General features: G+C 38.5%; 1 protein-coding gene across 2 annotated transcripts in view; it reads right to left on the bottom strand.

Annotated features, from left to right (window-relative positions):
* Positions 1-8,002: 8,002 nt before the first annotated feature.
* LOC135195025 (uncharacterized) overlaps positions 8,003-12,754 on the bottom strand; it is a 39,079-nt gene continuing 34,327 nt past the window's right edge. For both annotated transcript variants that reach the window (XM_064221333.1, XM_064221331.1), the window contains exon 3: positions 8,003-12,423. In XM_064221333.1, coding sequence (XP_064077403.1) covers positions 9,281-12,423 — 3,143 coding nt within the window. In that variant the 3' untranslated portion in view covers positions 8,003-9,280. The remainder of the gene's footprint in view (positions 12,424-12,754) is intronic.

The raw sequence follows: 12,754 nt of genomic DNA, 5'->3' as shown, positions 1-12,754 counted from the left end.
TCAGGAATTTCACGGTAGTAGGAATGTTATTGGAGATCGAAGGTAAAAATCTGCACTCAAAGAGAGGCGTTGCTTAAGAGTTGAATGAATTAATCAGTCAATGCACCGGTAAATATGGGTTGCGGAAGCATGAAAGCGCTTGCTTACTTCGTATAGCTTTTTAGATGTGAATGTTGGTGCATTCATCGCATTTTGTAGTGATTGTTTACATTGTGTAGCCGTGTGACAGTTAGGAATCGTTGTTTTTTAGAATGAGTAAATTAATTTGAAATAACAATTACGGGCATAGTGCACCTACGTTTTAACGAGCTGTACTTTGTACAGGTATGACATTATTGATCATATTGTAACTATGGTAGCAATAGCGATTTTTTTTTTTCAAAATTTACCTCCATCATTTTATTTAGTGAAGATCTCAATAAAATTAAGGGCTGATCGATGACTTTGTGAATTTAAAACCATATATGCTTTAGTAATTTTATAAAGTTGGGAGCAGAAAAATATTTGCTCAAGCACAACACAAGGTTAAAGTGTAGCCAAATTTTATATTTATTTACACAGTATAAAAAAAACTCCGTAGGGGACAGTACTTTCAGAGTACCTCACGCGGTGCACTGTAGGCATTATTGAAGGTTCTTTGTAGCGCCCTTTCGGCCGCTAGCTGCAACCCCTTTCATGCCTTTTACTGTGCCTCCATTCATATTTCCTGTCTTCCATCTTGCTATCCAACCTCTCCTAACAATTGTTTCATAGTGGAACTGCGAGGTTTTCTTCCTGTGACACCTTTCAAACCTTTTTACTCACACTCCCTTTCAGCGCTGAATGACCTCATAGGTTGCAGGTGGGAAGTGGGAGACTTTTAGAGATAATCTTGGAATGGGAAGGACTTAGAGATGATCTTGGAAGTGGGAGAACTTAGAGATGATCTGGAAGTGGCGACTTTATAGATGATTCTTGGAAGTGGGGGAGACTTTGAGATAATCTTGGAAGTGGGAACGACTTTAGAGATGATCTTGGAAGTGGGAGACTTTAGAGATGATCTTGGAAGTGGGCGACTTTAGAGATGATCTTGGAAGTGGGAGACTTTAGAGATGATCTTGGAAGTGGGAGACTTTAGAGATGATCTTGGAAGTGGGAGACTTTAGAGATGATCTTGGAAGTGGGCAGACTTTAAGATAATCTTGGGAAGTGGGAGACTTTAGAGATGACTTAGACGAGTGGGAACTTTGAATAATCTTGGAAGTGGGAGACTTTTAGAGATGATCTTGAGTAAGTAAGACTTTACAGATAATCTTGGAAGTGCAGACTTTATAGATGATATCTTGGAAGTGGGAGACTTTAGAGATAATCTTGGAAGTGGGAGACTTTAGAGATAATCTTGGAAGTGGGAGACTTTACAGATGATCTTGGAAGTGGGAGACTTTAGAGATAATCTTGGAAGTGGGAACCTTTAGGAGATATCTTGGAAAGTGGGACCGTTTAGAGTAATCTTAGAGTGGGAGACTTTAGGTGATCTTGGAAGTGTAGACATTTACAATAATCATTAAGTGGGAGACTTTAGAGTAATCTTGGAAGTGGGAGGGAACCTTTAGAGATAGAATCTTCAAGAAGTGGGAACGACTTTACAGAGAATCTTGGAAGTTGGGTTAAGAACTTTTACAGATGATCATTGGTAAGTGGGAGACTTTAGAGATGAATCTTGGAAGTGGGTAAGACTTTAGAAATGATAATCTTGGAAGTGGGAGACCTTTTAGAGATAATCTGGAATTAGGGAAGAGGGAGACTTTACAGGATTGATCTGGGAAAGTGGGAGAAACTTTAGAGATGAATTCTTGGAAAGGTTGTTAAGGGAACTTTAGACAATAATCTTGGATAAGAAACAAAAAAATGGGAACCTTTAGAGATAATTTCTTGGAAGTGGGAGGAACTTTACACATGATTCTTGGAAGTGGGTAAGACTTTAACAGATGAATCATTGGAAGTGGGAGGGAACCTTTAGAAGATGATTCTTGGGAAGCTGTTAAAGACTTTACAGAAATGAATATATTGGTAAGTGGGGAGACTTTAGAGTAATGATTCAGAAGTGGGTAAGACTTTAGGAGGATGAATCTTTGGAAGTGGGAGGACTTTAGAGATGATCTTGGAAGTGTAAGATTTTACAGATAATCATGGAAGTGGGAGACTTAGAGATGATCTTGGAAGTGGGAGACTTTAGAGATAATCTTGGAAGTGGGAGACTTAGAGGTGATCTTGGAAGTGGGAGACTTTAGAGATGATCTTGGAAGTGGGAGACTTTACAGATGATCTTGGAAGTGGGAGACTTTAGAGATAATCTTGGAAGTGGGAGACTTTACAGATAATCTTGGAAGTGGGAGACTTTACAGATAATCTTGGAAGTGGGAGACTTTACAGATGATCTTGGAAGTGGGAGACTTTAGAGATAATCTTGGAAGTGGGAGACTTTACAGATGATGTTGGAAGTGGGAGACTTTAGAGAATCTTGGAAGTGGAGACTTGTTTACAGATGATCTTAGAAAGTGGGGAGACTTTAGAGATGATCTTGGAAGTGGGAGAGGCTTTACAGATGATCTTGGAAGTGGGAGACTTTGCAGATGATCTTAGAAGTGGGAGACTTTACAGATGATCTTGGAAGTGTAAGACTTTACAGATAATCTTGGAAGTGGGAGACTTTAGAGATGATCTTGGAAGTGGGAGACTTTAGAGATAATCTTGGAAGTGGGAGACTTTAGAGATAATCTTGGAAGTGGGAGACTTAGAGGTGATCTTGGAAGTGGGAGACTTTAGAGATGATCTTGGAAGTGTAAGACTTTACAGATAATCTTGGAAGTGGGAGACTTTACAGATAATCTTGGAAGTGGGAGACTTTACAGATAATCTTGGAAGTGGGAGACTTTACAGATGATCTTGGAAGTGGGAGACTTTAGAGATAATCTTGGAAGTGGGAGACTTTACAGATGATCTTGGAAGTGGGAGACTTTAGAGATAATCTTGGAAGTGGGAGACTTTACAGATGATCTTAGAAGTGGGAGACTTTAGAGATGATCTTGGAAGTGGGAGACTTTACAGATGATCTTGGAAGTGGGAGACTTTGCAGATGATCTTAGAAGTGGGAGACTTTACAGATGATCTTGGAAGTGTAAGACTTTACAGATAATCTTGGAAGTGGGAGACTTTAGAGATGATCTTGGAAGTGGGAGACTTTAGAGATAATCTTGGAAGTGGGAGACTTTAGAGATAATCTTGGAAGTGGGAGACTTTAGAGATAATCTTGGAAGTGGGAGACTTTACAGATGATCTTGGAAGTGGGAGACTTTAGAAATGATCTTGGAGGTGGGGAGACTTTAGATATAATCTTGGAAGTGGGAGACTTTAGAAATGATCTTGGAAGTGGGAGACTTTAGAGATGATCTTATAAGTGTAAGACTTTACAGATGATCTTGGAAGTGAAAGACATTAGAGATAAACTTGGAAGTGCGAAAGTTTACAGATATACCTGGAAGTGCAAGACAACGGGAGGTGAGCATCTTCGGGAACTTGAAAACTATACAACCTATATTTCGGTGTTGCATTCAGGCAGAGGATCCCAAGTATGTGTAAATGCATTTTAATCGTTTTGATCGTCAGTGAAGTGTGTAATCGAAAAAAATGTGATTATCCTGTATCTAGGGGGAACTGTAGGGGCCGTGAGTGAAAAGAGATCTTCACCTCTTCATGCTGGAAGAACTGAATAGTTTTGAGACCCTCCGAATACTTGACCCTACCACCTCCCACTCCCCCCCTCACCTCCCCTCGCCTCCCTAACGTCCCAACTCCCAGCCCCATGACGTCTGAAGTCGTCCCACTGAATGCTATTTTGCTAAGACGAAACCCGAGATAATAATGCGTCCTTGACGAATCTTGTTGCCATTCGCCGTACAACATCCTAAGAACCAGCAGACACATGCACGCACACACGCACGCGCGCACACATACACACACACAAACACAAATATATATATATGATGTGTGAGCGCAGATTTCGTTGCATTTGATGGCTTTTTGGTTGTTGATCAACTTTCTACTATTAGTTTCACATTACTTTCTATATCTAGTACGTTCTTCCAAATGTAGTTGATGAATAACGAAACGAATATTAACATTTTGTCCCATTTAGTGGGAACACAACACCACAGCTGTTCCGTCGTCACTCGTCGTGTGTTGTTTATTATTGAATGGAGCTGACTTCCCCGTGGGGGGGGGGGGGGGCTAATGCCGACAATGCCCCTCGTGGCGTTCAATGTAAGCACTTCTTGAGGTTTTTTGCAGCGTCCCTCTTGGCCCCTGGCTGCAACTACTTTCGTTCCTTTTACTGTAGCTCCTTTCATATCATCTTTCTTCCATCTTACTTTCCACCCTCTCCTAACAATTGATTCATAGTGCAACAGCGAGGCTTACCTCCTGTTACACCTTTCAAATCTTTTCAGTGTCAATTTCCGTTTCAGCGCTGAATGGCCTTAGTTGCCCCAGTGCTTGGCATTATGCCTAAAACCCATAAATCAATCGAGGGAGCTGACTTAATGCCTGCACGGGCTCTTGCTCTTAGAACAGCTCGCAGTAACTACACGACCTTTGCGTTCTGCAGAATGTAATAAAAATGGAGCGCAAAGATCATGTAGCTTACGGGCTGCCCTATGAGCAAGAGCCCGTGCTGGCATAAAGCCAGCTCAATCATGAAGTACACTTTGAAGATGTCACGACGAGTGATTGGAAAGCTGTGATGTTGTGTTCCCAGTAAGTTGAACCAAGAGTTACTCTTCGTTTCGTTATCCATCAACCACATTTGGAAGAACGTAGATTTAGGAAGTGTGATTATATATATATATATATATATATATATATATATATATATATATATATATATATATATATATATGTGTGTGTGTGTGTGTAACTCGAGTAACCTACCTTTATCCTTTGGAGAAGCTGTAATTTAGTTGTACGCGTAGAAAAGTTTTCCTAAAGTTTCACTCGTGGTACGCATACCCCTCCACCCAGTGCTTGCCAATGCCCCTCTGGGGCAAAGAAGGACGGGTTGGGGGCCATCATCTTCAAGGTTAGCGCCATCTGTTCCTCTGACTCCTCTCTTCTTCAGCCTTTGACTAATGCACTTGTGATATGAACACGAAAACGCACAGACAGGCACCAAAGTCTCACATGTAAAAAGTATTTTCGTTTCGTGCATTTATTGATTTGTGTGTTCTTTGTATCTGTAAGATATGCAGTCAAGTCTCGCCACTTGAGATTAGTGAGAGAGAATCACATCGATTCACAGGTTTGATTCCGTCTGCTAAATTAACTTTTGTATGTACCCAAGCAGATGATATTGCATTAGTAAACACATCTCGAAGAAGATACTAGTCTCTCAACCTCTCTCTCTCTCTCTCTCTCTCTCGTTCTCTCTCTATCTCATCTCTCTCTCTCTCACTCCTCTCTCTTCTTCTTCTCTCTCTCTCTTCTCTCTCTATATATATATATATATATATATATATATATAGAGATATATATATTATATATTATATATATATGTATATGTGTGTGTGTTTGTGTGGAAATATCCACGGAGGGAATATAAAATCTTGATTGGAGCCAGTACTTTTGCCTTTTTAACATCGTCAGACTCACAGTGAAATAGACAGATACATCATATTTATACAGAACGTAGCTTCCTAACATCTCCAAGAAACTAACCTTAGGACGCCATGTTCTGCATAAATACGATTGTATATGTCCTTTTTACTTCAGTGTGAGTCTTACGAAGTCAGATAAACAAAAGTAGTACTAGTTTCAAGGAAGATTTTCATTTTCCCTTCTTTGCTATACACATATTTTACGGTCATCACATACTAACTCAAAACACCCTGGTCCTTCTCTTCAGTTGTGCCAGATCATTTTCCTACATCTTTGTTGTTTCTCACTTTCTCAAACACCTTTCCCCATGTTCTTCCACATACAGTGTTCTATTTTAAAAGTTTTACATTTTCCTTTCATTCAGATTTATCATCTATTCTTTGTAAGTGGTATGGCGTACAGTTCTTCCTACCATTTGTTCCTCTCTGTTCCTTTGTTTGTGTCCATATCTGTGTATCATTGTGTATTTCGCACCCTTGTTATTGTAGCTCTTCCCACTTATAGATATGGTTAATAAAGTTTTAAGCCACGAAGGAAAGTGAAAGACTGGTGTAGCTGCAAGATCTTCCGACTCAGGACGTTGAGTCGAAAGATTTTGCAGCCACCCCAGTGTTTCACTTTCCTTCGTGGCTTATACCTTTATTTATGCATTTATCACGTTCCGAACTTTCGTGATTCAGTTATACATTATAAATATGGTGTGAACAGAGATCGTCCATCTGTCTGTCTCATTTAGTTTGTCTTCACAACTACTCATACCTGGTTAAAGGTATATTAGTCAAACTTTGTGCAGCGATAGAGCACAGCGCATAGATGTGCCGGGAGACTGTATCTATGTCTGGTGTATCAATGTCTGGCCTGTTAGTGAGTGCTTTTACTCCTACCTTGTCATTGTAGCTTCTCCCTGGTCTAAAGGATTTTGCTCAAATCTGGTGAAAGGGTACGTTATCAAGCATATAAATGTGCATGAAGAGAGATAATCTCCTTTCTTGAATGTTTGTGCTTGATGACTGCACTTACTTTTCATTGGAGCTGCTCCTTGTTTGTGAAGAAATGTAGTTAAAATTTGATACGTAGGGAGACGATCATGCATGAAGAGAGATCGTGTGTTTGTTAGTGTGTCTGTCATGCTTACCTTGTCATTGCAACCATCCTGTATGGCTTAAGGTATTCTAATCAAACTTGCATAGCCTAGATGTACTCTGTCACACTTGCCTTATCATTGCAACTCTTCTTGCATGGTTGAAGGAAATTGCAGTCGAAATGGGAACCAAAGAAGACCTTCAGGCACAGAGGGGCATAAAGAGATATTGTCTGTCAGTATGTCTGCCATACTTTTCCTATTATTGCAATTCCTCCTGCTCGTTAAAAACATTTAAGTCAAACTGTACAAATATTGACCATCGTAGATGTTCCTGAAGGGAGATCGGCCGTCTCTCTGCCCATCATTGTGTATGTGACAGCTTATCATTGCAACTCCTTTGGGGGTGAATGGATTTTGGTCAAACGTGATACAAAGGTAAAGGTAGACGGTATTGCATAGGTTTGGATGAGGGGCTATTGTATTCATAATTGTTTCCATCAGTTTGTCTGGTAAATGTACTTCGTCATTGGAACTCCCACACGGTCAAAGGGAATTCATTCAAGCGTGGTACAAAGGTTGACCATTATGCATAATGGGGAAAATGGTATCATCTGTCTAACTTTATCAGTGGAGCAGTTTTTCTAAAATGTGGCACAAAGGCAAACCATGCTACCTAGATGTATAAGAGAAAAGATGGTGCACTTGTCTCTGTGCATCTGTCCAATATTGTGTTCATTACACTTGGTTATTGCAACTCCTGCATGTTTAAAGAGATTTCTGTTAAATTTGGTCCAAATGCATACGAAATTGCAAGTCTGTTTAATTAAATGCATGTCTTGTAGGAAAAAAAATTTAGATAAATAAATAAAATGAAAAACTACCCTTTTTGAAGGGATTCTGTCAAACTTTGGGTAAAATTTCCCACTTACACCCAACAGTGTTTTTGCTTGAAATATATGTACACATTTTTCAGATAGTTTTAGTGCGTCGAATATATATCTCTGCCCTTTATTTTGTTCACAAAATATGTTATTATTATGATGATGATGATGATGATGATGATGATGACGATGATTATTATTTTTATTATTATTATTATTATTATTCAGAAGATGAACCCTACTCAAATGGAACAAGCTCACAGACACAATTTGATTTGAAATTTAAGCTTCCTAAGATTATGGTCTTCATCAGAAAGACGTAACAGAAGGTAATGACAAAAACAACAAAAAGAAGAGATTGTTTATTAAAAAATAACAAATGAACAAATACTATAAATCAGTAACGATAAAAATGTAATTAAATCATTAAAACGCAAGAAGAATTGTACTAGGGTATAGTAATACATTGCATTTTCTCTTGCACTTAAGAAGTTCCCATTGCACGACATCCTCAGGGAGACTGCTCCGCAGTCCAACGGTGTGACGAATAAAGGACCTATGGAACTGAGATGCTGCTGTTCAGCAAATCCGGTTGCTTTCGGCAGAAAAAGGGACCAGGAGTCAATTGTGAAATTGAAAGAGCTGTTAAAATACAGCATATGAAAATTTTATAAACAAGAGACCATCCGTCGATGGTCCAAGTCACAATAACCTACCACCACGGACCACTGCAGTAAATCTGAAAGAGATTTACTGGTAAAGGAAGGACATATGAGCTGAATCAGGTTGCATTCATTTTATCAATGTGATAAAATGAATGCAACACCAACTTTCGTGCTGCATTTGCTGACACTCCATTCGTCATATCTCATGTTCAGTCAGAATCATAGATAAATGAAGTACTGTTATGCATACGGGATTCATAGAAATCCACCAGTCACTTTTTCTGTGTACAAGGGAACAGGTATTCATCTTGACTTTTTTTGTTTAATAACCTTCTCTTAGGTAAATATTTGATTTGGTGCGGGTTTGATTGTTAGCAGCTCATTTATGCTATCACTTCCCCACTTGGGGAACATTGTAACTTTCCTTTTTCATCTTTCATAGTTTGGTCCAGACATGGATGTTGAATATTCTTTCCAGATTTTCATCAAATTAGAATTTCATGATCGACCACCAAGTACCATTTTTTTTTCAGTCAAATTTTTGGCTGGTAATTCGCATCGCATTTGTTACCGCCAGGAATTGTCTCAAAACAAATACATGAGGGGAAAGTAATCTCATATGTATTGAGTAAACACTTGATGAACCTACGAGTTTTTCCTCGAGTAGAAAGAAAACTCCAGCCTTAAGATGTTCAAATAATTGAATTTCTAAGTTAGGTGGATGAGATTTTGTTGCAAAAATCGGTGCAGATAATTGTGAGTTTAAAATTTTTTTTAATACATAGCTTTGTAGTCGATGAAATGATCCGTTGTTTTGGTTAAATTTATACTTTGGTTATTTCTTTTTGTCAGTTTCATGTTGAGATGCAGTGATTAATTTTAGTGGTGGTGTTACCTGCTGTATAGAATATGGAAAGTCCGCTTAAATATTAGTGATTTTAGCATTTCTTCAATGCAAGGATTCATAGTGAACCACATAGATTTTGACAAAATTCCTTTGCCTTTTCCTTGAAAAGTTGCCCTCGGAAGCAATAAATTATCCAATTCCATGATGATCCTGCCATGAAGAGCCACCAGATCACGAAGTGAAATGTTGGAGCGGTGTTTGAGAAATCCAACACTAAACTATTAGTTAATATACCAACAGCTACTGGTACACTTGAGACTAGAAACAGTATTACCATCATTATAAATGTTCGAGTTACAACATAAACTTGCTCTTTACGCTGCGGATGATGAATCGTTATGCCATTCATCTGCATTTTGGATTCATGAATGTTGAAAATGATCGCAGATGCGACGGTAGCAGTTACAATTATTATTCCTGCCATACTAGCAACTATTACTTGAAGGTAGAACACAGAAGACGTACCCTTCCCTGTATTTAAGGTTAGCTTTGTAATGGGATCAAATAAACCAGTAAGAGTATTATTATTGGCTTCAGTGTTGATTAAAAACGCACAAATGATGTTCCAAACCCATATGATGAGGATGGTAATCTGTGTGTACCGAGTGTTGACAAAAGGGTCTCGAAATCTTATTGGATTGTGATTGTGATTCTTGTTGTTTTGTTCATGAAGTTGAATGTCATTTTGATTATCAGTATATGCATTTCCCTTTTTATCTTTGAGAGTGAGAATGCTTAGGAACATGAGGAGACGATCAGTACCAAGTAAAGCCAGTGACATTAAAGAAGAAAGGATAGAGATATTCATAGCAACTGCACAGAATCCAGGCCATCCGTGTCGCGGAAATCTAGTTTGTTGGAACCCTTTTGGTTGATTATGAGCAAGTGTCCCAAATGGGGCCCAGGGTCCCTCATCACTGAAGTTATAGATTGTAAGTTGACCACTCCTAAGGTAATAAGTGTCATGAAGCGCTAGTGAAGCTGAGGTAACACCAAGAAGTAGGTCAGCTACGGCCAATGAAGTATATATCATGTACACATGCTTCTTAATTAAGCGTGAAAATATGATAACTGTGATTACTATTGTGTTTCCAAATATTGTTATGAAGGTAATGGCACAACAGAAAACGAAGAGAGCAGTTTCCATAGCCTTGCATGAAGGAGAGAGATAATCCCACTCCAGGACCACCCCTTCAGTGTTTTCATCCCATGCAATCAACATATTGTACATGCATATTGGCCAGAATTTGTTTACTCGTAGCTTTTTATTTTCTTTGATTCTATTCAAATCAGTGTAAACATCATAGGGAAGAATTGTTAAACAAGATTCATTAGAGATATCAAATGGAATTGGACCAATCACGTAAAGTGGTTGTGGTTGCAAATTATCATTTGTACTATTTGGATTTATATCAATTGAAAAACTACCTTCCTTAAGAGTTTTTAAGCATTTCTTGTTGCCGGAGAGACTGGCCATTATCAGTATTTGCAGCGTTTTTTGTAGGGATATTGTCTGCTCCTTGTGATCAAACTCGGATGGTTTTATCTCAACTATTTTGGTAAAGCCGCCTCGAACTGAAGGATGGCTCCCCTGATAAAATGTCTTTTCAAAGAGTTCAGTTTCATTAGGATTTTTCATTATTTGGTCCGCCTGGTTTATAGCTGATAGCTTGTCTATGTTTCTCGGGTAAATCAAAAAGTGGAAAAATCGTGTCTCATAGTCTGTACCGCTTTGTAGATTATCTTTACAGTCTTTGCTGGTTTCGTTATGGCTTATACCTTGATCGAAACATCCACGGACAAAGTTTGTAGAGTTAAGAGAGGTAACATTTTCTCTTCTGATGGAGGTGAGAAGAACAGCTGTACTTTCATTGCAGATATATTCCAAGTTTAAGGTGCCATTGTAAAGGAAGAGGAACAGACCTTTGTCGTCTTTTTGATATTCATGTGAACAGGAATGGAAAATGATCCAGTTCAGGTGACCCCATATTGATTCATTGTTTTCAACTTTGGTAAAATATTTTGTGCTTGTAATAGTGACATATTTTTCCTGCTTGATAACGTCTTCTAGTACTTTTATTTCTGTGGGGTTCGCGTTAAAGACACTGATGTTGAATGCGTCTGTGTAGTGTTCGAATGTGTAGTTTGACTTTAAGATGATGTTATATACTGTTGTATTGATGTTGTTTCTGTTGGAAAGTAATTGCTGAAGGATCACATTACTTTCTATGGTTCTAACACTGACGTTGGCGTTTAATGCTACTAGAAACTTAGACTCCGTAATATCTTTTATGCGCCATGAATCTCTGGCATTGTCATTTGACCGGCTGGAACAAAAGTAGTAAGTTTGGTTTTTGTTGAAATGCATTATTTTCATTGTATAGTCCAGAGGGCGTTCACACGATCCATTCCCCTGGAAATTGGTAAAATTTCGTAAAATGTACACTAGCTTCTCATTTTTAGAAATAGTGTCAGTGTCTTTGCTGATGAATACAAAGGATTGCCTTGTGTTTCGTTCTTTTAATGCATAAAAACAGAATTCATTGCTTTCCGGGTAGCAAGAGGGACTGTTATTAATTTCATTCAGTGTTTCTATACAAAGTTGATCCGTGGCTCTATTTAAACTTAAAATGGTTATTGAAGTGTCTATTTTAGTTATGTTACATATTAAATCGCCACAGTTTCTTGATAAAGTGTTTTTAATGTTATATAAGTACACCAGTAACTCAATTTTCCTACTGAATTCATTGTCCACTTGGCATTTCCATGGTAAGAATGGGATGAGGGTGTATCGAAGATGACACGAAATGTCCGTGCAGTTGTCAACGTTGTTTGTCGTGGGAACATTCCTTTCCAAATTTCCCAAATATCCGTTACATTTTTCGAAGTTGTTTTTTAATTCTTCGTCACTCTGATTGTGGTGCACGGCTGGGTACCACCAGTAAGAGTTGTCCTTTTGTAGGTGCTTCATATGGACATGTTTATCGCCGAGGAAATGTAAACAGGAAAGCTCCGCAGTCGGATTATGCTCGTCAGGAAAGCAAGGTTTCATGTAGTTTAAGCTGCTGTTGAATCTACGCAAGAATGCTTTTTTAAGCTCTGTCTGTTGATTTTCTCTTTGTTGCTTGTTAAAGAGAGGACGTCTTGCTTTGATGAGGCCCCCTTCAAACTCGCTGTCGATGCAATGCTGGCCTCTACCTGTGTGTGAATGAATTGAATGGTTATATTGCCTTAAACGATCTTCTGTTCTGTAATATTAGTATTCCTTATGTATCCACTTTCTCGTTTTAACACATGTTCGTATTTGAAGAACTGTGACAAGGGATGCATATATATGTTGAAGTCTCTGTGTATTTTCATGTAGATGGCATGCTAGTGCTGTATGTGACTTAGTGTCTGCTGCTCTTTAATGAAGTGTTTCTTTGATTGTGTTTTTTTTCCTATTCATTGATGATATGGGATTCTTATTTGTACTTTTATATTTTTATGGTACGTATTAAAGATGATTAACTTGAGTGGTATTTTGACC

This window comes from Macrobrachium nipponense, chromosome 15, assembly GCF_015104395.2.
Source record: "Macrobrachium nipponense isolate FS-2020 chromosome 15, ASM1510439v2, whole genome shotgun sequence".
Classification (NCBI taxonomy): domain Eukaryota; kingdom Metazoa; phylum Arthropoda; class Malacostraca; order Decapoda; family Palaemonidae; genus Macrobrachium; species Macrobrachium nipponense.
Note: the sequence above shows the minus strand (reverse complement) of the source record. Positions and strands in the feature narration are given on the sequence as shown.